Below are 23355 nucleotides of genomic sequence, written 5' to 3' on the forward strand. Positions count from 1 at the left end.
CAAATTTTAGATTTATCAAATGCCACCTTAGTTGAAAATTGAAATCATGTAGGAATAAGATGATAAAACTTGAGGGGATCCTGGAAAAATAGAAACATTATGTTAGTGGCCTTTTTGTCATGTAAAGTTTAGGATAAACTACAAACAACCACGTTATATTTTTGGGGTATGACACAACCCTCAACTTTGCTTGGTGACAAAGACCCCTAAATTTTGGATTCCAACACTTTTGTTTCCACTATTGGTATCCTCTCAATTAACTTCATGGAGTATTTCATTAAACATTTTTAAAACCCCAGTCCCAAACTACTCTTATATTATTTTATGAAACCTTTGCCCTTTTAAGTTTTAACTTGAAATCTTGATAATCACATGTTTCTCTCAACTTTCTTTGGACAAGGTTCATCTTGACAGCCATGCATTGAGAACATTTGTACCTTTTCATCACTTTGATATTTGTTGTTGTTAACTTGTTATTCCATAAAATCTCAAAGGGGGCAATTTAATAATTTTACTTTCACCATCAACTTTTTAACGGATCAGGGTGAAGTGTTGAAATCTAAAAGTTTAGGAGGTTTTTTGTCACAAATCTAATAGTTCAGGGAGACAAGTAGGGGTGGCCACGAGTTGAGTTCTTCATGAGTTATTCGAGCTCGGCTCGGCTTGGTTTTAATCGAGCTTTGAGTCAAACTCGAGCCCAACTTACAAGCTCAATTAATAAATGAGCCAAGCTTGAACTTATATATATGTATATATGTATGTATATATATATATATAATAAGCTTATAAAAAATAATATATATAATAAAAATATTATAATTCTTAATTTTTTAAATATCAAATAAAAATATTTTTATATATAATTTTTATTTTTATAAAATATTTTTTCTCAAATCAAACTTGAGACGAATCGAACTTAAGCTTACGAATTTTGACTCGAGTCCAGCTCGAGCTCGAGCCTTATACTACCTTTGGCAAGTCAAATTCGAGCCTCCTAATATTTGGCTCGGTTCGACTCAAATCCACAGTCTTACCACCTCCCAAGTATAGGGTGGTCACATGTAATTTACCCTGAAAATTAATAAAGAAACGTGATGACAATTTCTGAAACGCTTAGTAACGTAACCTCCCGGCAGAAGGTCAAATATGTTACGTAAATGTGTGGGATAGGGGTCTTTGGAGAGAGGTATCAGGGGAGTTTTTGATAATTTCTGTTAAAAAAATCAGTCAGATAATCCGATTAGATGAATGAACACACTGGGACCCATGACTCACATATGTTAACGATAACGTGTGAGAGCGAGTTTCACTTTACAATGAAAACGTGTGAGATGGCTGAAGGCAAACAAAGATATTCCCGATGGGCGGCTGTAGTATCATATGAATAGGATACTACCAACGTTAACGTATCGTGGTTAGCAGGTCTAAACTCAAATGCTTGGAGGCTTGGAGCTTCCAACCGCATTGTGATTGGGTGGCAAACATACACGGGTCCCACACGCCACCGTACACGTTTAAAAGTCGACAGCCGACCCTGTATGAGCGTATTACACACCCCAGCGCATTTCAGTGGGAAGCATCCTGTCTTTCGCGTTCCGGTTCCGCCCCCCTTAAATAAGATCTCCTATTTTTTTTTTTTTTTCAAATAAACAAATACAAATACAAATAATTTATTAAATAAACGAAAATAACCATGCCATCTCCCCTCTTCTTCGGCTTTCCTGAGCATTCGAACCTGGAAACCCCGATTTAGGGTTTTCTAGGGTTTCAGCGACAAACTAGGTATGCTTCTCTTCTTCGATCCATTTGCTTCTTCTTACACTTTACTAATTTCTCTTGCCCACTCTCTCGTATTTTATTTTGTGTTTCGCTTTTTCTTTCGTTTTCGACGTTGGTCGGACGTTATTGCTTTTCTTCTGTTTTTTACTGAATCATAGTTATGGCTGCTTGTGTGTTGACTGGAACTCTGGATGTGATACCTTTTTTCCCCCAAGGCGCATATCTGGGCCAGGCTTGTAGATTCTTATATTGGTTTTATCATGAGTTTGATTACCAAGTGTTTGATTTGATTCAATTTCTAGGTTTTCCTTGTGAAATAGGACCGATTTAATCATTTGATGTTCAGTTGTATTTTAGTGTTGTGTGAGTCGGCTGATTCAGTATACTTCTTTGTGTGGGATTTAACTTTTAGGGTTTAATTTGGATTGGGTAGGCATATGTTTTCTGTTCGGATCTCGTTCAGTCAGAATTCAAAAGTTGGGATCAGTAGTAGCCTTTGTGAGGGTAGTCCCAGTTTGTCTTCTGAAAACTTGGTTGTGCTCTTATTGGTGAATGCACTTGGCTAATTATTGTCTAGAAAGGAGAAAACCTGTGCTTAATTTCCTTACACTTTCTTTTGTTTTCTTCTCTCTTTTTTTGTTCAGGATGGCCTGTTGATGGAATTATTCTGCAATTCGTCCAGCAATTGGAAGGACCAAAGCGCTCCTTTCTTTCATTACTTGTTCTTTTAGATTGTATTAGAACTAAGCACAGAAAAAAAGACAACCGCGTAGTTAGGGCCTTCACGTGCAATGGATGCGCCTGAACCCAGTCGGAGTTACATGAAACGAGATATTGAGGATAACTCAGATATGAAGGGTGAAAGGATTGTAGACGAGGAAGACTGGGAAGGCAGTGACAAGAGGAAGCACCGTTCTAGCAAGTCGAGAAAGCATTGCAACGCAGAAGAAACTGAAGAATGGGATAGCAGTGGCAAACGGAAGAGTTTAGGGGACAGAAATGAAAGTCGAAAGAGGTCAGGTGGCTCAAACAGGACGGGTAGTGAGGATGAAGATGAATATGATATAAGAAAAAAGCAGATGAAGAAAAACCAAGAGGACAGAACTGAAAAGAATTCAAGTAATGGGTATCAAGATAGAGAATCAGAAAGCAGTCGAAAGGGGAGAGATGCTTCAGGGAGCAAAGGGCATGGCCCAATTGAGGAAGGCGAGAGGATCTCGTCAAGGAAAACAAGTTCAAAACCTTCGGCTCATGAAAGTTCTCAGAGCAAAAGCAGAAGCAAGCTGGAAAATTCTCATGATGGTGAGCTTGAAAAGATGCAGGATAGAGATTCCAGGTATTCTGAAAGAAATGAGAGCAGCAGGGAGAAAGGTCGTGGATCTCGTGAGCAGGAGAGAAACCCAAGGAGAAGATGGGATGATTCTGAGTCAGTTAGGAAAGCAGAAGAAAGTAACTATGCAGATAAATCTGAATCAAGGAGTGGGAAGACTTCTGAACTTAAGGGTAGAGAGAGAAATACAGATGCAAGAGATGAACCTATTGACAGCAAAAGCAGGATTGTAGATTCAAACAGTGATAAGGGCAACAAAGCTGGGAACAGGGAAGAGAAAAAGCTTGATGGGGATAGGAGCAAGGGGAGAGGCAGGTCTGAGGTTCAGGAAGACGATAGTAGGCAAAATTCTATTGCTCGTGAAGAGAGATCCAGTGGGCCTAGAGATGATAAGCAGAGGAGGATTGGAGATAAATTAGGTGCATTTGTGGAGGATGAGTCTAGTGTTCATAGGCCAAGCGCAAGGGTTCATGGGGATAAGATTGAGAAGCATAGACAGCAGCGGGACTCTGCACATAGTAGCCGTGACTTGGCTGAAAGCCGTGAGAGGTCTGTCAACACAGATGAAGACGGCCATGCACGGGCAAGGGACAGAGATGGGAGGGATGTGAGGTACTCCAAAAGGTCCCGAAGTCCTGAGAAGAATAGCAGGCGCCACCAGGAATCAAATGATTCTGGTTCAGATAGTGAAAGAAGAATCAACTTGAAGGGAAAGGAAAGAGAAAAGGAGGGTTACAGGGATGAAAGATCAAAAGCAAGAGATAGTAGCTGGAGTGACAGAAACAGGGATTGGGAAGGTTCAAGGGATATTTGGAAGAAAAGGCATCATGGCATCACAGATAAAGAGACAAAAGATGGGGATGGTGATTTTGATCATGATAAGGAGTGGGACTTGCAGAGGCATGAGCGTGAGCGTGAGAGGGCCGATAATGAAAAGTTTCACAACCGGGGTGGGTTCAGGAAAGACAGGAGGACTGAAGGTGCAAAAACTTCATCAAGCTTTGGTACTGCAAATGAGAATTCTGATACAATAGAGATCCAAACCAAGCCTCTTGATTATGGAAGAGAAGAGTCTGGATCTACATTTATTGGGAGAAGGACCGATGGGAGTCAGCAACCTGATTTTACTTCAGCCACAAGTGATGAGGATTGGGGTTATCTGCCTGAAGACAGAGCAAGAATGTCTGAAATATATGTCCATGGAGATGATCTGCAGGAAAGATATCTAGATGATGGTTCCCCTATGCTGGATCAGAATGGTAGGAATAACATTGACATGCATGGTGGGAAAGGAAGAGGACAAAAGGGTGCTATGAGTTCCAATCGCACTGGGGGAGGTCAGAGTTTTAGTGGTGGTTCACAACCTCCATTTGGAAATAATCAGGGATTGAGTTCCTTCAATAGAGCTGTTCCACAGGGAGCAAAGGGGAATAGGCTTGGGAGAGGAGGAAGGGGAAGACCTACAGGGAGGGAAGCCCAACGGGTTGCAATCCCACCACTGCCTATGTTAGGGCCACCCTTTGCCCCTCTTGGTCTACCACCAGGACCTATGCAGCCACTTGGACCAAACATGTCTCCTGCTCCAGGTCCACCCATTACACCAAATGTCTTTATTCCACCCTTTCCAGCCCCCATTGTTTGGCCAGGGGCTAGAGGTGTTGATATTAATATGTTAGCTGTCCCTCCTGGCCTTTCTCCTGTTCCTCATGGACCATCGGGACCTAGATTTGCCCCTGGAATGGGGACTGGTCCAAACCCTGCTATGTATTTCAATCAACCAGGCCCTGGAAGAGGAGTGTCCCCAAACATACCCAGCCCAGGTTTTAATGCTATTGGTGGAATTGGACGAGGAGCCCCTCATGATAAAGGTCCTGGGGCCTGGGTTCCTCCTAGAATTAATGGACCAGCTGGTAAAGCTCCTTCCAGAGGAGAGCAAAATGATTACTCCCAAAATTTTGTCGACACTGGTATGCGACCCCAAAATTTTATTAGGGAGCTGGAGCTTACCAGTGTTGTAGAGGACTACCCCAAACTGCGAGAACTTATTCAGAAGAAGGATGAGATTGTGGCTAAATCTGCTTCCCCTCCCATGTATTATAAGTGTGACCTGCGTGAGAATGTCTTATCTCCAGAGTTTTTTGGAACCAAGTTTGATGTCATCCTTGTGGACCCACCTTGGGAGGAATATGTTCATCGTGCACCTGGTGTTGCTGACCATATGGAGTACTGGACATTTGAGGAAATTCTAAACCTTAAAATTGAGGTTTGTATTATATTCTTCTGTATCTGCCTTATCTTTTCTAGCACAAAATTCAAAGGTTGCTGATAACACACGGCAGTAAAGTTACATGCAAGGGTTAAAATATAGATGCTCCCAATTCCCAAACATGGGTATCGATGTGTATCGATACGAGTGGTGCTCACCCTATTTTATTTATTTTTATTATTTTTTTTAATTTTATTGTGATTGTTTAGGAAGAGAATCTGAGACCTTTTAAGCATTTTAAAAAACCCTGTGTATCAGTGTATTCAAGTGTATCTGGGTACACTGATACTGATACGATACACCTTGTATAAGGTGTATTGTATCAATATTTTAATCCTTTGTTATATGTTACCTCCTCAATGTAATCCACTTGATATGAACTTTACATGCACATTATTTTTATTAGTAACTGAGACTATGTTGATTTATGTGAAAGAATATGTGACGAATACGATAATAATGCACCCCAATATTGTGGGTTAGTCATGGTATCCACCCCATATTCCTTTCTGTAGACCTTCCTATTATCATTCTCATATTCTACAGACTACAACTAGTGTTGAGAGGTTACAATTTATTTTTCCTTGGGGGCATTGAAAGCATTTTATTGTTGTTAGTGAGTTTTTCCTTTATATGTTAAGATTTGCCAAATATTTGATATCATCAGTTACCAAAAAGCACATGCCTAATACTCATAAAAAAGTGCTTGCCTACATCAGTCATTTTCCAAATCATTCTCTTTCACAAATCTCAGATTTGAATTCTAAATATTGATCCTTCAATTTGTCAGGCAATCGCAGACACACCTTCATTTATCTTCCTTTGGGTTGGTGATGGTGTGGGTCTTGAGCAGGGACGGCAGTGTCTAAAGAAGGTATGTATGTTAGTAATGCAAAAATATTTATGGAACAGTTATCAGTGAGGATTAAAAAAATGTACTTGTGTTGGCCCCATCTGAATCATTGTTTTAAAACTGGCCGAGGTTGAACTGCCTTTTCCTCTGGGTCAACAGGTCAACCCATGAAGTCATCATTACGAAATTTTTCAAAAATGTCAAAATAATACATAACTGGTAAGGCAGAAACAAATTGAATGGGTCAACAGTTTAACTGCTCAGGTCAACGGATTATTGACTGTCAACAGTTTTTTGTAATATAGCAGGTTAGAGGTTAACCTGAACCAGGAATTTTGACCAGGTCACTAGTCCAACCAACCAGGTCAATAACCAATCACATTGATTTGAACTCTATCAGCCATATTGAAAATTTGAGATTTGGGAAGAGGGTTTTACAGGGGAACTTCTTTGAGAATTTGATATCATGCTGAATTTGTTCACTTCAATTCTCAGGACCCACAAAATATCATTACATTTTGTGAGATTATGATATGTTCATTGGTCTTTATTTATTTTGGCATCTTTTACTTGTTATGTAGTGGGGATTCCGTAGATGTGAGGATATATGCTGGGTGAAGACGAACAAAACTAATGCAACTCCAGGCTTGCGGCATGATTCTCATACTTTGTTTCAACACTCAAAGGTTGGTAGAATTTGTCTTTTAATTTTCAAGGATAAACCTGTTAGCTTACCTCTTTGTTCCCTTTCTTTTTGTGGACGAAGGAGCATTGCTTGATGGGCATAAAAGGAACTGTTCGGCGAAGCACTGATGGTCATATCATCCATGCAAACATTGACACAGATATAATTATTGCTGAAGAACCTCCTTATGGTTAGTATTTATAATTTTGTGTGGGACAGCTTTCATATGAGCAAAACATGTGCAGATAACAACTGCATGCATGGCCTATATATGCTTCATTTACTTGGTCACAGAGAATGAGTTTGCATCCAGCTATCTTTGTGTTGTTTAGAAATAAGGAGTTGCATGGGGCTGCAAATAATATCCGTTTTCCCAAATTTGAATTCAAATCCAATCTGATTAAAGATGATTTGAACTCAATCTGTCTATAATTGGATCGAATATGGATCTGCTCCAATTCAAATCTTATATGTCAACTGCATTTATATGTATATGCCTTTTCTACATAAACCTTGTACGTATCTATTGGTAAAGTTGGTTACTTGGTTTGGATGTTGTTTATAACTAAAGAATCATATATTCAAACCTCATGGAAGTTATTTTTGTCATTTTATTGATGATATAAAATATCAAATTTATTATTACTTTATTAATGATGTTCAATATACAGATCTGATCCAAATCCAATCTAAATCTGATAGATAATATTTTATTCAAATTCAAAATTGGATCTAGGTATATCCAATTCAATCAAAATTCGTTTGCATCTCTATAGTTGCAGGATCTTGCATACATGTTCCTGTTCTGATCTTAAGTGAACCATTTTACCAATGGAATTGCAGGTTCAACAACAAAACCTGAAGATCTGTACCGGATAATTGAGCATTTTGCTCTTGGACGCAGGAGGATTGAACTCTTTGGTGAAGATCATAATATTCGATCAGGTTGGCTGACTGTAGGAAAAGGATTATCTTCCTCAAACTTCAATGCAGAGGTAAAATATTTTTGAGCAAAGCTTTGCCGTCCTAACTTTGTAAAAGAATTAATCAAAATTCATTTGCACCACTTAATAATGGGGGTTTCAGGGACTATTGGATGACTTCGTTTTATAAATATTTTTGCTTATCATAGACTCTTATCTTTTCTGCCATTGCCTCTGAGGATTTTGGGGACATTAATCCTGCAGGCATATGTTAGGAATTTTGCCGACAAAGATGGAAAAGTTTGGCAGGGAGGAGGAGGACGGAATCCACCACCAGACGCTCCTCATCTTGTAATGACTACGCCTGAGATAGAGAGCCTTCGACCCAAGTCACCACCACAGAAGAGCCAGCAGCCGCCACAGTCAACATCCCTTTCTCAGACGGTGACGAATTCCACAAACAAAAGGTCATCTATAAGCTCCCCACAAAATCCAAATGTGCTGAGCCTGAATCAAGAAGCTTCAAGCTCCAACCCTTCAACGCCTGCTCCCTGGGCTTCACCAATGGGGGGCATTAAAGGACCAGATTCTGGGAATACAACTTCAGATGACAAGTTTTTTGATAGTTACGGTTACAATCCATCTTGCGGACAAGCAAGCGGAGGCCATAATGATTTCGACTCCCATCGATCTCTCAATTTATTGTAACTAAATTCAAGCACTAAGATGTGTTGTCCTCGTCCTGTAATTCTTTTATCATAATATATAATGGAAGGGAAAATGTTTTGATGTCTTATTTCCTCTGCTCAATGGTGCTTGAAATACATGCATTTTCTTTTTTCTTTCTTTTTTTTTTTTTAATTTTCGCTTAACAGAAATACCAGGCATTGCAATCAACTCAAGGAAAGAATAACTGTTGTAGAAAAAGATAATAATAAAAAGTAAACAGTTATTGATTGACAGTGCCTGCTTACATAATCGTTATCTCAGTCTAGTCCCAAGTTTCTATTGATCTGTATCTGTTTATAATATCCCAAGCTCTATTGTTGTAACTTTAATGCGAAACACAACTTAAGCTGGTCGCAATATATATAAATTTGCACTGGTGCAAAACCGTGGCAGTGCAAATAATTTGAGTGTAAATTCTGACCTATCTTTGTTTCAAAATTTCAACTTATTTTATTTGACTTCAATACAGATGAAGTAAATTAAGACATGAAGCAGAACAAAGTAGAATCCAAAAACAAAATTAAACGAGAATTTACATTTTTTTTTTACATTTGCACTCATGCATTTGTACTAGTGCAAATAAAATTGCACAGCAACCAAACACAGCCTTAAGCACCGACGACGTTGAAGTGCAATCCTGCGTTATAAAAGTTTCGGGACCTTGAGTCTGAATTTACAGGATGAGATTAGTCCACGTAAACTTGCAGCGTGTGATCCAAAATTAAAGAAGTCTTGATATAGTGGGTGAGATTGACATGTAACGAAGATCAGGAAAAGAACACTAAATAGTAGGTGGGATTGTTCAATTGACATGGCATAACTTTCACTACTTTTTAAAACTGTCATTAGTGTACAGAATATATTTCATCTACATGGCTTTGTAAAATTGAAACAAGGATTTCAAAAATTTTGGTGGAAGAAGCATTCGTTCCCAGTTTGTCCTAGTATCAAGGTCGTTTCATGTCTCTGTTTTAGGACCCTGTGGTGGAGGCGTTGTAGTAGCAACTTCTGGAGCCGTAGCTGTTACAATATGATATGAGTTTATGAGACACGTGCTCAAAATGAAAAGCTTACTGAAAGCCATGGAAGAATCACACACCTTGAGGCTGAGGGGGAGGTTCGGACTTCTCTTCCTGAGATGGCATCTGTTCTTGCTGTTGGGCAGCAGCTGCTTTTAGTTGCTCTTCTGTGATTTTTAAGTAATCTTCACTGGAATATGCTCTTTCTACAGAGGGAACGCCATCTACATATACAGGAAAATTATATGCTTTTGTCACAAAGAACGAGGATTAGCATTTTGCAGGTTATAGTTGTGATGTCATCTTCTGTCCTCACCAAAAATAATTTAAATAACAAGAAGTTTTTCTTTCCCGGTTTTCAGAATTTTGTAGAGGATGATAATGAAAACCCATATACAAGATTAATAATAGTGTTGGTGAAAATTACATTAAAGCAAGCAAGAAGCAACCAAAGAACCACCATCAATAACTACCACATACAGGCATTTCAGCATCCAAATATAAGAGGACTAAAGCAAATATTAAGAAATTTAATATGACAAACATTGGTCCCACTGCATTTCAAATATTTGCATTGTTGCACATTAAATCAAAATTTCAACCAATCACGTTAAAAACGTCATATGGTCAATTTACTTTTCATTGGTTCACGTTACAGTGTACTATCACGTTTCACGTGTACTTACAATTAAAGACATTAAAGATGACAATGACTCATGTCGCTTTGTCACTGGTTCGTTCACGTTTTGAGTTATGTTGCAGCAGTTTCCAAAGAATGCACCATAGGTTTTTGTCAATTCTATATATCCAACTACTGTGACTTTCTAACTTTACTATGGTGGAAATAGTGTGAATCATACCTTAGGTAGGACAAAGAAGCTTGGATGGGAGGTGAACATTTGATGAATGTGCCAGTCATTTTGAAGGGATAAAACAGCCAACTGTACATTCTTACACATGATTTTCTGGGGTACTCTATTTTCATCATTCAGTTAGACACAAAAAGCATCCCATGCTTGGCTTAGTGCAACAGGAATCTCATAATGATGGTGCCATAAAATGGTTATAGCTTTACATGCCTGAACATATTTCTTTCCTTCTTTTTTGAAGAGTTAAGAAGATATATGTCTCACCATTCCTTGAACCCAGAACAAAATCTAGTTAAGCTCCACCAAGTCGGAGGATTTTTTTAACTTTATCATTCTCAGTTTTCCAGCTGACTGGTCCATATAGATCCTTAACAGTGTCTTTACTTTTATATGATCCTGTCATTCTCAGTTATATGGTGAATGAAGAATGTCTCATACTGTATGCCATTCCCAAATGGCATTGATTTTTTGACCAATTCCCAAATGGCATTGTTATAACTGAGGAGACTAAAGATGGAGAAATGCCAAGTTAGAAATATGAAAGATGCTTTAGTTTTAATAAAGATAGGAGTAAAATAAGGAGAAATTCCTTAAAAATGATTATTCTCTATCCTGCATCAACTCTCAACTTTAATGAGAGAGAGGAAAAAGACCATCCATAGAATCAGAGCTGATCGGATAAAGCATATATGTGCTTCATGAGTACTATTTGATCTGCACATGCAATCAAAATTTAAAAGGAAGTTTTATACAAAAGTATAAGCCTGGCCATGCTTTATGAAATGCGGCATGCAGGATAATGAATAAATTAACACAATAATAAAGTGAGTATGGCTCAGGTAAGGATATGTCAAATGGATGAGTTGAAAGAGTATGACAAATGAATTGGAAAAGTATATCTAAGAGAATTTATACATGGCACCAATTTGCCACAAGATAGGGGAAACTAGATTGTAATATTTTTGTCACATGAAATAAGACCAGTAAACGCAAGAGTAAAAGGATTAGGATAACAACTCGAAGACTCTTAAAGAACAAGGGGAATGCCCAAAAGAGCCTGCATTTAGGTAGTGACAAATATTTTCTATAACATTTGACAAAGGGTATTATCTTACATAGAATGAAAAGAATAAACAGGATTCAAGCCACCAACTGCACCTTTTAAGTGTGAATGTGTGAGGAGACAAATGATGACATTGACAAGAAGATGAAATGGAAGAAAAGAAGAGCTTTCTCTGCAGAAAATGATAAAACAACTTCAAAAGAATGGAGATGTCTCAAATGAATGTCTAATACAATTATGCCAAGTAACAGTGCAAGAGATAAAGAAAGAAAGAAAGAAAGACATGAATTGCAAGATTAATTAATATCTGGTGATTTTAAATGTGTTTGTATACACATGCATACATATGATTGCACCCATAAAATGACTACCGCTGAGATGGACGAGCATATTTGAGAGAAGGGGTAGTAAAAAGTGCAGAGGTTGGTAAGTCTGCTACTCTGCTGAGATGATCTGCCCATGGCAATGGATAAGATTTTGATGCATGCAAATAAATCAAATTCTTACAGCAGCATGAATGACCTAGAAAATTTCAGTTGGATGAAAACTACGAGTAATTACAGCTTTTGCAATGTAGTCCACTGGTAACACTGTATGGAGAAAACACTTCGACAACATTCCCTGTTTCCAGAAAAAAACAAGTTTTTCCATTATTAAGGATCTAAATTTCATAACATGAAAATTTTATTAATTGTGACAAAAGTATTATACAAAGAGTGGGTCCTAGCACCCCAAAGCAGGCTGCTTACATGGCCTGAGCCAAAGAAGACTCTAAACTCCCAACTATTATGATACATTAAAATACCAATTTGTGCCCCAAAACAGTTGTCCATTCACTCCCTGTTTTGCCGAAGTGTCTGCCATTGTGTTGGCAACTCTAGGCTCCCACTGAATTCCCATGATTATGCCCTTTCCCAAGGCTTTTATATCCATCATAATTGTTCAGAACTTCCAACTGAACTATCATTTCTTATCCAGACTAGCACCTCTTTGGAATCGATCTAACTTTCTATGTTAATTTTAGTTTTAGCAGTATTATCCAGAAGAGAAAGTGAAGAGAAGAGAGAAGAGAGAAAGAAGAGGAGAAAAGAGAGATCTGTGAGCAAAACTCAGTGCTGGCGGCGCCAGCTTTTTTGGTATTTATATTAGGGTGACCATGACATAATATAAAAGATGGGGAATCACAATAGTACCCCTGTGATACTATACAGAAATAAAAACAAAAGACAAACAGCCTTTTAACACTCCCCCTCAAGTTGGGACATGGATGTCACAATCATGCCCAATTTGTCACATAGATCATTATGCCGCAAGTGATGTAACCTTTTTGTGAAGATGTCCACAAGTTGATCTTTAGACCTGACATAGGGGGTGAACACTTCCCCTTCGACTACCTTTTCTCTGATAAAATGCTTGTTTACCTCAATGTGCTTGGTTCTATCATGCAGTATTTGGGTTAGCAACAATGTTTATGGCTGCTTGTTATCACAATATAAAGTCATAGGTCCATCAACTGTAAATCCCAGCTCACTTAACACATTTTTAGTCACATTATTTCATCCACTCCATGAGACATTGCTCTATATTCAGCTTCAGCACTAGACCTAGCCACCACATTCTGCTTTTTGCTTCTCCATGTGATTAGGTTTCCTCCCACAAAGGTACAGTAGCCGTTGGTAGACTTTCTATCATCTAATGATCCTACCCAATTTGCATCAGTATACACTTCAACCTTCAAATGCCTGTGCTTTTGGAACAATAAACCTACACTTGGGAATTTCTTAAGATATTTGAGAATTCTTTTAGCTGCTTCAAGGTGGGTGGTCTTAGGGGCATGCATGAATTGACTAAGAATACCCACTACATAAGCAATGTCTGGCCGAGTCATGGAGAGATATAGCAGTCTTCCTACAAGCCTTTTAAATTGCTTCACATCTTTGATGAATTCACCTTGACAATCACTTATTTGTGATTAGGATCAATAGGAGAATCAACGGGTTTCACTCCCAATTTTCTTGTATCCTGTAACAGATCTAAGACATACTTTCTCTAAGAAATGAAGATACCCTTTTGTGAGCGGGCAACTTCAATTCCAAGGAAGTATCTCAAAGGACCTAGATCTTTCACCTCAAACTGAGTAGCAAGAAATCCCTTCAATTTTTTAATTTTATCTTTCCAATCACTAGTTATAATTATATCATCAACATACACTATTAGGGCTGCAATTTTCCCTTCCCCTCTTTTCACAAACAATGTATAATCAAATTGACATTGTTTGTAGCCTTTTTTGTTCTACAACTACATGGAATCTGTTGAATCAATCTCTGGGTGATTGTTCTAGGCCATATAATGACTTCTTCAACCTGCATACCTTTTGTTCATTACCTTGATCCCAAAAACCAAGGGGTTGTACCATGTACACTTCTTCTTCAAGATCACCATTTAGAAATGCATTCTTGATATCCAGTTAGTGAAGGTTATTGTCGAAGTTGGCAGCTAAAGAGAAAAGAACCCTAATGGAGTTCATCTTAGTAACTTGTGCAAAAGTTTCAACATAATCCACCCCATACACTTGAGTGAACCCTTTTGCCACTAAACGAGTTTTATACCGCTCCACTGTGCCATTAACCCTATGTTTTACTATAAATACCCATTTACATCCAATTGGTTCCTTCCCCTCAGGAAGATCCACCAATTCCCATGTACCATTTTTATGTAATGCATTAATTTCTTCCTTCATTGCATCTGTTTATTCAGGCACCAAGAGAGCTTCTGCCACATTCTTAGGAGTAGGAATATGAACACTGTCAATGGAAGAGAGGAATGCCTGAAAGGAAGGTGAAATGTTTTCATAGGAAACAAAATGGGAAATGGGGTGCTTAGTGGTGCAAGACCTAACACCCGGCGAGCAATAAGAAGTCAAGATCATTAGCACTGGAGGTTATCAATAGCAATAGGGTCAGAAATATCAATGGGAACTAAGGTACTTGGTTGGGTAGGATCCATTCCCGGAGAATTTGATGGCATTGGTGGTACAACTTCTAAATGCTCCACAGCTCTTGAACTTGGTTGGCCTTTGTGATGGCGGCAAAAAACATGAAAGGGAGGAGGACCAGGAAATGAGGGAGATGAATATGAGGCAGAGGAGGAAGTTGAACCTGTTTTTCCTCATTCCTACACTCTGCATGAGGAGAAACAGGAAAGAAAGGCTTACTCTCAAAAAAGGAGACATCCATAGAAACATAATATTTTTGAGAGACGGGATCAAAGCACCGGTACCCCTTTTGAGTTGTAGGGTACCCTAAGAAGATGCAAGGAATAGCACGAGGATCCAATTTCCCATGGGTGAGTGACAGGTTTTGAACAAAACAATGACAACCAAACACATGTAGAGAAATAGACAAAAGATGAGCCTTGGGAAACAGAAGTTGATGTGGGGCATTGTACTCTAACCATTGAAAGGGCATGCGATTAATGAGATAAGCGGCACAAAGGATAGCTTCAAGACAAAAACGTTTGGGGACGTTCATATGAATCAATAATCCCCGAGCCACTTCAAGAAGGTGGTGGTTCTTTCTTTCAACTACACCATTTTGTTGTGGTGTTCGGGCATAGGAGCTACGGTGGAGTGATCCACATGAAGCAAAAAACTACGTGGGATCATTATGAAAGTATTCATATGAAAGTATTCATATGAATCAATACACCCATGTGCACCTAGAGTAGTCATCAATAAAGGTAATAAAATACTTGTAGCCACTTTCAAATGGTAAAGCAACTGGGCCCTAAACATCAAAATGAACAATATGGAAAGTAAATTCAGATTTATTATTCTTTGAAGAAAAATGATTTCTTCAATGTTTACTCAACCGACAAGTTTGACATATCAACTTTGACATTGACACTGACTTAAACAACTTTAGAAGCACGATCTTTAAGGAATCAAAGGATAAATGGCCAAGACAACTGTGCCATAAATAGGCCTAACTCTTACTAGAATGACTCTTAGTCTCTGTGACTGCGAGACTAGCCTTATTTTCTAGCAAGTAGACACCATCCACCATACGTCTTCTACCAATCATCTCCCCTGAGGCCAAATCCTGAATCACACAATAAGAAGGGAAGAAGGTTACTAAACAGTTTAATGAATTGGTGATACCGTGGTTTTCAAAACCGGACCGGGCCGAAAAAACCGAGAACCGGTCAGGTCCGTTTTCCCCAAAAACCGGATTTCCCCCCAAAACCATTGATTTTGGTCAGTGAACCGCTGAAACGGGCAGTTAACCGTTCAAATAGTTTTGACCATTTTTTTTTTGTTAGAATGGGCCGAGCATTCGGTTCGAACGGTCGGACCGTTCAACCTGGTAACTGGACCCCTGACCGGTTCGGTCACCGGGTCGGTTTTAAAAACCATGGGTGATACTACTAACAAAAGACAAATTAATAGGGAATTGTGGAACATGTAAAACATTAGAAAGGGTAGGGCCAAAAAGGAAGATGAATGGTTCCTTGACCGGCTATGGTAGAGAATGAACCATTAGTCAGTCTCACTTTGTCTCTTCTAGAGAGAAGATGATAGGTCTGAAAGTAAGTAGATTTACCAATCATATGTTTTGATACTCCAGAATTAATTATCCAAGGAGAGTCATAGGAATGTGATGATACATGGAGAGCTATGGCAAAATTACCTAATGTAGACGCATATGAAGTTGATGGAGAAGCATCCGTCTAACAAATTTCCCTGCCATAAAGTTCTAAATGGTCATAGAAAGAATTAATAACATCCTCCCTAGGGTAAGAACCAGATGTGTATGTCTGAGCTGCAGTAGTAGTTGGGGGATGGTTCTCCTGAGTAGCCATGTTTGTTGTAGTGAGCCTTCTTGAACCTTGATATCCTAACTTCTTATTCAGATCTGAAGCCTATTTCTTACTCAATCCCTTTTTTGAGTAGCCATTTTGGCTTCCCATGAAGGTCACCCCTAGAATTATTCATAGATTTCTTCTACTTTCCTCTGACTGTACTAGAGCATATACCTCTTGGATAGATGGGAGATCCTTGCTTCCAAGGATCTATACTCTAATGTATTCATACATGGGGTTCAGGCCAAGGAGGAAGGCAAGACTCACTGCTATGAAACAAGAAACTTACACGCTTTGGCATCTTCATCACACTTCCAATCTACACTCTGATAATAATCTAACTCATTCCAGATGGAAAGACAAGTCTGAATAGTACATAGAGAGACTCCTCTCCCCCTGTTTACAAGTAGAGAGTTCTGCCTGTAACTGATAGATTTTTGCATAGTGGCACAATTTAGAATAGGTTGACTTTGCTTGTTCTCAAACCTCATAAGCTATTCCAACCTACATAAAATTTCTTCTCACCTGAGATTGCATAGACACTAAGAACTATGACATCACCATGCTGTTTTCCTAGTTCTATTTGTCATGTTCAGCACTCCCAAAATTAGGTTCTTTAATTCTTCCATTTATATATCCTATATTTCCTCTTGCAATAATGTATAACCTGATCCCCTTCAACCATTCTAAGTAATTGAGACCATCAAGAGGTATGACAGCCATAGGGAAGGATAAATTCATACCCCCACTCAGTCCATTCTGCATTGAGGAAACACCAGATGTGGAAGAATCTTCACTATTCATAATAACTGGTTCAGATCACACTCAAAAGAGTTCCAAAAAAACTAGAAAAATGCAATCCAACCTGTTTCCCTTTACACACTGTATTATTTCTGAAAAAAAAATGCACCAGGAAACTAGAGACAACCACCTTTTAGTTCGAACACAGTCCTTTTTTTTTTATAATTGTTCGAACACAGTCCTTCAATCACCAAAAAAATGTTTTACTGCTGTTACGACACCTACAGGCTACAGGTCATCACTGACCTACAAACTAACCACTGGACTGTTGTCACAGCACACACAGGTTATCTCCGACTTACAAACACACCACAAAGCTGCTGTCACAGTACATACAGGTCACCTCTGACCTACAACCACCACAAGGATCACTCGATCCTACAAAAAAGGAAGGTACAGGTGCTGATCACCTCGCACCAGTTGATCGATCCCCTTGTTTTGGTTTTGTCTTGATACACGATCAGGAAAAAAATTAAAAAAAAAGGACGAGAGAAGCTTCTGAGATCAGTCCAAAGATCTACCTTGGTTCTTCAAAGAAAAAATTCAGCAGCAAGTGAAGGGAGAAGACAAAAGAGTGCTTTCTCGATCTCCTTTCAGATCAAATGGGCCTGCTCTGATAGACTGATACCATGAGAAAAGAGAAGAGAGAAGGAAGAGGAGAAAAGATACTTATCAAAAAAAAAAAGAGAAAAGAGAGATCTGTGAGCAAAACTCAGTGCTGGCGGCGCTAGCTTTTTTGTATTTATATTAGGGCGACCATAACATAATATAAAAGAGGAGGAATTACAATAGTACCCCTGCAATACTAAACAGAAGTAAAAACAAAAGACAAACAGCCTATAAACAACCTTTTAACAAGCAGTCAATCCTCTTTGTACAAATTTTGTTAACAGATATTGAGGAATCTTAGATTGTGTAGGTGATCTTAACAAAAAGCTACATTTCTTTGTTCTTACCATTTGTAAGAACAGTGATGGTGTCGATGCTGATAGCTGAATGATGAAAAATTGAAATTGAAAACCTCAATATCCCATTTCTCTTTATGATCGTGTAAACAAGTTTTAACAATGTCGCAACCACATAGTTCAGCTTGATCATCCAAGTATAAAGAATGAAGTTTTTTTTTTTTTTTTTTTTTTTGCAGTAGAGGAGTTTCCTCAAGTAGCAGATTTAGCAGGTACATGGCGTTATACTTGTGGTTGTTTGTAGGTAAGACTTGCAAGTTATGTTGGACTCCCTCTACTCTATGTGCTAGCTATAGATCCCATGATATATGGGATGTGATGGAGCATTTTAAGAAAGAATTGCTAGGTGAGAAGGTGGTTAGAAGAAACCCTATCCACCCAATGGTGGTAACTGGTTAGTTGATTTTGATTAAGAATGCCCTGCATGGTTGTCAAAGAATTGCTAGGTGACAAGGTGTCATATGGGTACTAAGCCCTAATGCCATGAGATAATTCAGGTGTTCAAAGGCACCTCCTAGGCAACAAAAATAACAAGGCAGATGCCTTGTTGCAATTTTATCACTAGGGATGCATCTTATTATAATAAGGGTTGATACATCCTATCTTCTGCTGTATATATTACCAATATTTTATTTTAGGGTCTAATATTGAAATACAAAAGATCCAAGGACTTTGAAGGGAGGAGAAGGGAATGGAAAAAGAGGAGGGCCTCTTCATTTTTCTATTTCTTCTTTTCTTGAGTAAGGGCAACCATATGTGGCTTTGGAATGCTAACTGGGGTGGGAATCATATCTTAAAGGAGTTCTCAGCACCATGCAATATAATGATCGCAAAAGAAATAACAACAAAAGAATTTTATGGGATCATGATAATCAGGAAGCTGATATCCTTGTGAACCTCCTGGCTTGCATTAAATGTGTTAAGATTAGAAATGAAGAAAGGGTCTGGGATCATGATCCCAATGGCATTTCCTTGTTAAAATCATGTTTCTTGTCTTTGTTGAAGTCTTGAAGACTTAAAATTCCTCTTCCTTGGCAATGAATCTGGTACCAAATATACCATCTGAGGTGCCATTTTTCATATGGACAGATTTCTTGGGGAAGATTCTAACCATTGATTATCTTGTTTCCCATCACAACTTTTGTATGTTCTCATTGTAAACCCTTGGGGAAAAAGAAGAAAAATCTCACAAGTAAGAAGGACAACGCAATAGAATATGTGGGATTTGGTGACATTCCATTAAACAGTTTGTGCAAATGGGGCACCCGATTTCAAGAATTTGCACTGCACCGGGCCTGGGTTTCCGGGCCAGTCCCATTAAAACTTTAACAAAATCCCAACCCAAGCCAACCCAAGTTCCAGCCCTAGAAGTAGGTCACTCCAGCAAGCCTGCTTTCTCTCATTGTTTCTTGGCCAGCACAGGGAATTCAGAAAGCAAAAGCAGTATTTTATAGAATCCTACACCTTTTGCAATCTGCGTATGCTTTTTTTAGCAGGGGAGGGGTGGAAGAAATAAGAAAAATCGAAAATCTTATTTACTTTTTGTCATCATTTTTAGAAGATTTTCAATGAATGAGTTTTAATCCTTTTTCTTGTGATTGGAATGGTATTATTTTTTGAGCTGGAACCAGATTCATAATTCTATCTGTTGTAGATTTTTTTTTTTTTTGAAAAGGTAAAGTAAAGTTTTATTGATCAGAGGAAAGCAAACAAACTGCTCACTGTACAAGAGAGAAATACAACTGAGGATAACTTTAAGAAAACTCAGAAAAAATTAACAGCCACACAAGAAGCCTGAATATCCCCCTTGAAAAGCAAGTTGGAGTTCAGCCACCCTCTAAGTTCATCAACAATTAAATTTATCACCCTTTCAACCTGAAGCTATTTTTGATCGAAGATCCTTCTGTTTCTTTCCTTCCAAGTCAACCACAGCACTTCTAGCGGAATTGCTTTCTACAGAGCCCCTCCCTTTCTATTCATTCCCCCCACTATCTGTTGTAGATGTTGTATAGTTCATCAATCATTTTAAGACTTGCATGGGAGGTTCTCTGCCCCTATTTCCTTATTTAACAAGGATTTTAATTCACCTACCACAAACAACCTGGTCAACATTACAGACTTTTCTTTGAGGCCTACTAAGTTACTATAAATAAGATGCCCTTGACTTTTTTCCCCAATTTTGCAATTCAAGCACAAATTACTACAAATCATAGAACCACACATTGATCGAGCTTTTTAATGAAAAGAAAAGAAACGATATTGCAGAATAAATAAATTTACAAACAAGACTTAGAGACCTTATCCATTGATCCCCACCTGGTAATTGCAGCTGAAGAAATGCAAAATCTATTCATTTCCTACTAGATATTGAACATGCCAAATTACTCACTGGGATCAACTACAGCCTGAGAGCTCTTGCTGTTGGTATTTGATGAAGTGGATGTAGCATTGCTTGGAGTGGAGCTGTATGTGTTCTGCATTGAATTTGGAATATCATCCAGACCAATCTCCCGTTCAAGAGTGCTCTTGAATTCCCTTGAGACTACCTAAAAGTAAGTTCAGCATAAAGGATGTCAATGTTTACTCGGAGGAGCAAGACTGCAAAGGGCTACACATCTTGAATTTAACTTTGTACACCTACCTGAAGCTCTCTAATTGTGGGTTGGAAAGCACGCAAAGTTTTTCCTAGATTCCGAGCTACCTGCATGCAGGTAACTTAATCGAGAGCTTGAAATCAAAAGAAAATGGATTCATTTACTTCAAAGTAAATTTACTGTTACACACATGTCAATAATGGGAATAAGATAGAGGGAACTGTAGCTAAAAAATGTCAGCAGCCTCAAACAACTAACCTCAGCAAGTCCCTTGGGACCAAAGACCAGCAGAGCCACCACTCCAATAACCAGAGCTTCGGGAGCTCCAACACCAAAAAGGGAAGCATAGACAACCTTACCTCTACCCTTTCTCTTTATTTCTGTAAAATTAAATATAAAAATTATAAAGTTACCAAACAAATGCCCAATATGAAACAAACTAAAAGAATTAATCAAGAAGAAATCCAGAAGTAAACAACAATCGTATTTAAAGTTACCCTAAAGGAAAAACTAGACCAGAAAAGGGGGGGGGATGTAAAAAGTAAACCAACTAAAGAGTAATACTAAAAGAAGAAACCAAATGGAAAAGAGTACCTATTTTTACAGAGTTCTGTCTAATAGAAATACCCAGATGTCTCAAACCATTCCATGGCGAAAACAAACGAAGACCCAGTTGAGGAACCGAAGTGGAGGGGCAAGATTTTGGGGGTTTTGGGTATAAAGCTACAGAAGAATCGAAAGAGGAGATGGCTGATCTTCTTTGTGTGGGTGAAGACAAAAATGCGGGAGTGCAAGTCATGGAAGCCATGAATGACTGGCTATTCAGGTGCAGATTGCTTCTCTCTCTCCTCACCTGGTTCTTTAATCTTGAGTTGAGGATCCAGGACGTTTCTTTCTTTCTGGCAATCAAGAGAGCGGTTTCTAATGGGCCAGATCCAGAAGCGAGTGGGCCATGCTTAAGAGTTGATCCATGATTTAAAGTTCAAACATCTGATCTGTTATCATCCCATAGCAGCTGCAGCAGCAGCCAATCAAACAAAGCCCATCAAGCACTAGAGACGGGACAAAGCTGCTGATAAACCCCCCCTTGTGTCAATAATTCAATATCCTTTTCCGGGTCCAAGCACAAATCTGAACCTCATGACGCGGCTAGGAACTGGTTTTGATTTTTGAACACATTAAACTTTTTTGTTTTTATAGGTTTGGATTTGTATTTTATGTTTTTTTCAATAGAAGAAACAGTTTTATTTATTTATTTATTCATTCACTCGTTTTTATTAAAAACAAGTTTTATAAAGAGAGAAACAAATTGATGTAATAATTTGAGGATTATGTGTGCATCAATGTTGTCAAATTTACAGGGAAGGGCTATTGCGTCATTGGTTAGATGGTTCGACCACTACGTCAACCCAATAAGCTGATAAAATCTCAAACTGTCAAAATCAAATTGTATTAGGCTGCATTTTACATTCTTTATTTTAAAGATTTATCTCTTTTTTGTTGTTAAAATACCAAAAGGGAGATAAGTACTTATTTTTAAACACTTACTGAAAAAAATCCTTATATAGGCCGAGATCACACCAATAAGCAACTAATATGCATTGGGGAAATAAGCCCAAATAAGTGTTTTCTTTTGTCAAGAAATAAGCCCATTTTTGAATAAGTTGAAAATTTTGATTTTTTCTTTCAAGTGCTTTTTTGGACAAAAGTGCTTATTATATTTCTGTCTGAACTTGATGATGGGTCATGTAAATTTCAAAATACCTATATTATCTCATTTAAAAAAGTATTTTTTCACCAAACACTCAAAAGCGCTTATTACGATAAACATTTATTCTATAAGCACTTATTTATTCAATAAGCACATTCACCCTCTTATGCTTAATTTGCTTAGGATAAGAACAACTTAAAAGGATCTTTTACTCGAGGGCTGAGGCAGTTTTCTGAAGAAAATAAAAAAACAAAAAAGCATGTCCCACGTGACTAGTGAAGTTTCCATATTTCCACAAGTTGAAAAAAATGGTGGAACTCTTTTTTAATTTTCATTTTTGAGAGTGGATTCTTATTACATCAATAATAATAAGTAGTATTCTATAGAATAAATAAAAAGTGGACTCTATTTTAGAATTTCTTATGACTTTTCTTATTCCTCCTCCGATCTTTTCTTAAACCTTTTTTCCTTTCTCCTATCCCTTATTCCCTTTTCAGATCTCACATTCACTCTCTCTCTCTTTTCTCCCCTGATTCTCTCATTCCTCACTTTCTCTAAGGGTGCGGCAGCGGAGCTTTAGAGTGCGCACTTCTGCAGTTTGCTGCCCAGGTGAGTTTCTTTCTTTCTTATCCTTTGCGTTTTTTTTTGTGTATACTCATCATTCTCTTTTGCACAATGTTTGTGCGGCGGTCACGTTGGTCAATCGTCTCCGGGAGCTTTGATCGATGTACGAGCGAGAACACTCCGAGTATCTATGGCAGAAGGCCCATCTAACTGAGCTTCAAGCTGTTGGGGAGCGGTCGGTCGCACTAGAGAGGGAGGTGGCTGAGCTGAAGGCACAGCTATTCAAGCAGGCCAGTATTGTCCGGGGGCTAAAGCAAGAGACCACTGAGCTTAAGGCGGAGCGG

The 23355-nt window shown here is 38.4% G+C and overlaps 2 protein-coding genes across 5 annotated transcripts; one reads left to right on the plus strand and one right to left on the minus strand.

The window, feature by feature from the left end:
• The first annotated feature begins 1624 nt into the window (after window positions 1-1624).
• On the plus strand, window positions 1625-8632 carry EMB1691 (Methyltransferase MT-A70 family protein). Its single transcript, XM_010257010.3, has 7 exons — window positions 1625-1782; window positions 2424-5372; window positions 6166-6249; window positions 6810-6914; window positions 6995-7103; window positions 7757-7908; window positions 8101-8632. The coding sequence occupies exons 2-7, from the start codon at window positions 2571-2573 to the stop codon at window positions 8542-8544; spliced, it is 3696 nt and encodes a 1231-aa protein (XP_010255312.1). The 5' UTR covers window positions 1625-1782; window positions 2424-2570; the 3' UTR covers window positions 8545-8632.
• Window positions 8633-9371: 739 nt separating this feature from the next.
• Window positions 9372-21878, minus strand: HCF106 (Bacterial sec-independent translocation protein mttA/Hcf106). 4 transcript variants are annotated; one of them, XM_088895570.1, is made up of 7 exons: window positions 21331-21878; window positions 20995-21116; window positions 20780-20843; window positions 20532-20684; window positions 12078-12137; window positions 9665-9808; window positions 9372-9585 (listed from the first exon to the last, which is right to left on the minus strand). In XM_088895570.1, the coding sequence occupies exons 1-7, from the start codon at window positions 21542-21544 to the stop codon at window positions 9524-9526; spliced, it is 819 nt and encodes a 272-aa protein (XP_088751696.1). In that variant the 5' UTR covers window positions 21545-21878; the 3' UTR covers window positions 9372-9523. The 4 variants fall into 4 exon arrangements, with proteins under 4 accessions (XP_088751696.1, XP_088751697.1, XP_088751698.1 ...); XM_088895571.1 differs by lacking the exon at window positions 12078-12137 and having other exon boundaries at window positions 21331-21867; XM_088895572.1 differs by lacking the exons at window positions 9372-9585; window positions 12078-12137 and adding an exon at window positions 11612-11688 and having other exon boundaries at window positions 9671-9808.
• Window positions 21879-23355: the final 1477 nt, after the last annotated feature.

Source organism: Nelumbo nucifera, chromosome 1 (assembly GCF_055504915.1).
Source record: "Nelumbo nucifera cultivar China Antique chromosome 1, China Antique-T2T, whole genome shotgun sequence".
Classification (NCBI taxonomy): Eukaryota; Viridiplantae; Streptophyta; class Magnoliopsida; order Proteales; family Nelumbonaceae; genus Nelumbo; species Nelumbo nucifera.

Excerpts from the sequence above, each read along its gene's own strand:
- HCF106 (XM_088895570.1), bottom strand. The coding sequence starts at position 21,544 with ATGGCTTCCATGACTTGCACTCCCGCATTTTTGTCTTCACCCACACAA. Across the intron at positions 20,685-20,779 it reads AATTAGAGAGCTTCAGGTAG|TCTCAAGGGAATTCAAGAGC; the intron begins GTGTACAAAGTT and ends ACTTTTAGGTAG. Across the intron at positions 12,138-20,531 it reads TCAGGCTGTAGTTGATCCCA|GGAATGTTGTCGAAGTGTTT; the intron begins GTGAGTAATTTG and ends TTCTGGAAACAG.
- EMB1691 (XM_010257010.3), top strand. The coding sequence starts at position 2,571 with ATGGATGCGCCTGAACCCAGTCGGAGTTACATGAAACGAGATATTGAG. Across the intron at positions 5,373-6,165 it reads TTCTAAACCTTAAAATTGAG|GCAATCGCAGACACACCTTC; the intron begins GTTTGTATTATA and ends TCAATTTGTCAG. Across the intron at positions 7,104-7,756 it reads TGCTGAAGAACCTCCTTATG|GTTCAACAACAAAACCTGAA; the intron begins GTTAGTATTTAT and ends ATGGAATTGCAG.